We start from the raw sequence: 4,393 nt of genomic DNA on the forward strand, positions 1-4,393 counted from the left end.
CCACCATTACTTCCATGACAGACCACAACAGAAGACACAACACGGCCAGACACACTAACCACCCTATCATACATCAGAGACATATCAGAGATGACCACAAGACCACCCAGACCCTTAGGTATCAGGGTAGTTCACAAACCAACAACCACCCTGTGACAGCTACTGACGAATGTAAAGGATTCCACACCCACAACCAATAAAACTAACGTACTATACAAAATACCATGCAAGGACTGTGAGAAATTATGTAGGCCAAACTGGAAGAAAACTGACAATAAGGTTACACAAACACCAACTAGCCCCAAGAGACGCGAGCAATTCTCAATAGTTTCAACACACACGGACAACGAAGGGCAAGGATTCCACTGGGACAACAAAATCCATAATAGCATAATCCAAACTGAGACATGCCAGGGAATTCCTGGAGTCCTGGCATTCCAAACGGAACTCCATCAACGAACACATTGAACTGGACCTGATATACAAACCACTGATAAACAAAACTGGAAGTGATGCCAACCACCCCAGCAAACTGAGGCATAGAAATAACAAGTGGGACAGAACACCAATGCTTCACTGGAGGTGCAGTGACGATGTTACCTAGCAGGGTGATGACACGTCTGCAACCAAATCCACCGGCTTAGCGAGCAAGTCTACAACCTCATCCACAAACCGAGCTACAAATAGTCTTAAAAACTTTAAAGAAAGCTTTATTGTGCATTAATTTGCATGCCTCTTCAGATTACTTAGCTTTACAGTTGCAACAACATCATTTAAGTAATAATGACTAAGCCTTTAGTCATGACAAATACAAAGACAGGCTTCTGGAATGAAAGACTTATCTGTAGAATACAGGTATATTATTTCAAATGATTAGTTTGCCAAAGAATGATAATTTGTATCAAGGTCAATAGAATTTCATTGCGAGAATGTCTATTACTTAAAGAAATGTGAAAAACAATCCTCGTGACAACTAAGCATCCTCAGTAACTGATTTTGAGAATCTGACATTGTCGGTTGAGAGAGAAGAGTGTTTTTTTTCTGGAAAAGCACAATAATCAAAAATACAACTAAGAATCAATTACTGCTTTCAGTAAAGCAAAGGGACAAAATTTAAACTGTATATAATATAGAAAATACATTTTAAAATTATACTGGACTTTATTCTGACTGACAATAAAATTAAAATTACAGTAAGCTGCAATATAATTCAACTTTTTCAAACACCAAAATGTAAACAAAGATCAGGAATAAAATATGTTATATTGACCACCAAGAAAAGGCACTTTCAACCATTTCCTTGGTACGAGATGGCACATTCTACAATAGCACAATTTACTTCTATTCAGTAGGTATTTTTGATGAGCATTCATATGTTAAAGTGCAGCACAAACAAAATTTGTGGAAATATGACAAATGAATAAAAATAGACTATTTGTATATAAACATTTTAAACCAGGTACTCTGAATCAGTAAGTGAATTGTTATGACGTATTCTCATTTATGGAGATGATGGAGTTGTCGTCTTCTTTTAATATTGATGTCCTGGGTTTTAATCGAGTGAACAACCATGTGAGAATAGCCAGAACAATTTGGACAATGATTCGTAAAAGAACAAATGCAAAAGGAACAATGATCTGCATCATATGGAAAATTTCAGTACTAAACTTACTTAAAATATATGTAAGGCAGAACGTAACAAAGGCCACCGAAGGATAAAGTGAAAGTTTGGCAAACATAAATGCGTGTTCTCTGCCCCCATACCAAATATGGTGATGTAGGGTTTCCTTTTCATTGTAAAGTGCTACAGCCCATATTGCAAACTGAAAGAGACTTGCAAGAAAAATTATAACACAACTGATTTGAATGGCCTCAAGTTCATTTCGTGAGTTGGAAGCAAATTCATGGGTAAGCCGAAAAGCCAATGGAAGTCCACCAATGAAAGCCAGTGAGACGGTGTTCAGGAGCCCCATTAGTCTTGTTGACTTAGTGATGTACAGAAAGAGTGAATGATGAACAAACCAGAGAAGGCCAACAGTCACAAATGAACCAAAATAAGCCAGAAATTCTGGACCGTACTCACTAAGTGCTTCAATAAGTTTGCCATTGAACTTTTCTACAACTTCTTTACGGTCAGGGACATTGTCCTCACTGCAACAAGAATATGCCAAAATAGTTACAACACATCCTAAAACCATTAATTCACTTCATGGCTAATGTTATACAAAATCAGTATTTATATCTTGCTTTTATCATAGGAACATACCATATGTTGAACAATTAAAAGTTACTAAGTTGATGTTTAAGTCAGAACAGGAGAGATTACTAAAGTTGACAAAGCCTTGGAGAACAAAATAGGTTGCTCCTCTTGACCCCAAATTTCAATACATGCATTCCTAGATTATTAATCCAGAAGACTGGATTAACAAAACATAGAACCTGAATTCAAATCTGACAAAAACAGTTTGAGAATTTGAATTCAGTTAAATAGAAGTCTATTAGCAAAGGTGACAATGAAGTTGTCGTGTAAAGCCAACAATCGCTTTCTCAGTGGCATGTGGAAGTGGGGAAATAAATGCTAACCTTGCTACTGTGGTTTTCAATTCTAGCATTTATTTTTTCAAATTACACACTCCATTTATTTTGTAGATTACTCACCACCATGCTTTCCTTGGCCATTAATCGCAGTGGATAAAAATGATGATAAAAACACCACTACTTTCAAATGGGCTTCTTATAATAGATATCCTCAATATGAAATAGCACCAGCGCTGTTTGTTCACACTATATCAGCACAGTTCTATGTCATCATATGCCCTGCTTGAGCAACCTCATGCAATCCTTCAGGAAACAGAGGGCACAAACTGAATGGCTGTAGGTTTCAGGAAGTGTGGGGAGGTGTGCATAGAGCTGGCATGACCGGAAAATGTGTGTGGATTAGGTACAGTGCAGGGCTTGACAGGTAGGTCCCAAGTGTCAGGAAATACTGTAGTATAATAACGGAAAAGCAATGCATTGAGCAGTGTGAGAAATGGGTGGTGGGATGTGTCTAAGATATGGTAAGTCAGTGCATTTACTTACTCTGACCACATGAATGAGGCCACTAAACCTTCTTCTGCATTGTGGTCAAGACCTTTGGGCTGTAGTCTTGGCATTAAGCACCCCTGTCATCACGTTACCATTTTTGTCTGAGGCTCCACCTTGAAGATTTCCTCCTTCCCCTGCCCTTCACACTGAGGAAAAATGATGTCTCTCCTGGTGTCCAAAAGTCTTATCAGTACTTTCACTGCGGCATCACCGAAGCAGCCATCCAGTTTTCTGCATTTGGGATAACTCCCTTGGCTCCCAGTGTTCCAAAATGTTTAACCAGCAAGCTTCAGTCCATTACTGTAGTTTTCCCTTATAGGAGATTTTACTTTGATAAGGGAAGGATTCATGGACCATGTGGTTTGCTCCCACTATTTAACTCCCTGTGATGTGCAGAGACTGCCAGCAGTACTATACTGATTACTGTAGTACAGGATCTACTCACAACAACACTATATTCAAGGAAATGAGGTGGCTGCACCAAAGTTATTTGCTGCTTACACCCATTGGAAACAATATCGAACCAGTACAAATCAGCCAAAAATCCAGATGCACCAACTTCTAGTTCATAAGTCCACATCAGCTTTTTCAATTTTGCTTATCCTTGGTGCTATTGCTATTGTCTGAGATGAGATTGCTTAGGGCTCCTCTGCTAGCATTCCGCCAGGCAACCCTTCAATTCTCTTTAAGCACCTCATGATTATGAACCAGCTCAAGCTGAACTTTACTGCCTTCTTGTTTAGCTCTGCAGCTTCTTCTCTCTGCCTGATTCCAAACTATTCTGGCTTCAATTTTGAGAAAAGAGAGATAATCCTAACACAAAAGGGCAATCTAACCCTAGGACCCCAGAGTGCCTCAACAGTGATTTAAACCAATTACCACAATTTCCAAATCTGTTAAATGAAAAGTAAACTGAGAATTTATTTATTTACTTGTTGCTTTCATTTTTTTTGATCTGGGCTCACAAAGAATTTACAATCCATATCAAGCCAAGTGAAGACTCCAGTCTCTACCAAGACTCGGAAAGAAGTCACCTATTGTTTAACTAAGGTATCTGATTCTTACCTGCCCTCAGGGCAATTAGGGATGGGCAATAAATGCTAGCCAGTGACATTCTCATGAATGGAAATCTGAAACTAAAACAGAAATTGCTGGAGAAACTCAGCAGATCAAGAAATTTTAATCCTGATTTCTGAGGAAAGGTCATTGGACTTGAAATGTTAATTCTGTTTTCTCTCCATAAATGTTCCAAGACCTGCTGAGTTTCTCCAACAACTTCTGATTTCGTGTCATCGATTATGTACTG

The 4,393-nt window shown here is 38.6% G+C and overlaps 1 protein-coding gene across 1 annotated transcript; it reads right to left on the reverse strand.

Moving 5' to 3' along the window:
• Positions 1-207: 207 nt before the first annotated feature.
• Positions 208-4,202, reverse strand: tmem175 (transmembrane protein 175). The gene has a single exon (XM_048605219.1). It carries the CDS (start codon positions 2,196-2,198, stop codon positions 1,485-1,487), a length of 714 nt encoding a protein of 237 aa, XP_048461176.1. The 5' UTR covers positions 2,199-4,202; the 3' UTR covers positions 208-1,484.
• Positions 4,203-4,393: the final 191 nt, after the last annotated feature.

The sequence above is a fragment of the Rhincodon typus genome, chromosome 1 (genome assembly GCF_021869965.1).
Source record: "Rhincodon typus isolate 14 chromosome 1, sRhiTyp1.1, whole genome shotgun sequence".
NCBI lineage: Eukaryota > Metazoa > Chordata > Chondrichthyes > Orectolobiformes > Rhincodontidae > Rhincodon > Rhincodon typus.

What these genes read in the sequence shown, in the direction of transcription:
- tmem175 (XM_048605219.1), bottom strand. Translation starts at nt 2,198, where the DNA reads ATGGTTTTAGGATGTGTTGTAACTATTTTGGCATATTCTTGTTGCAGT.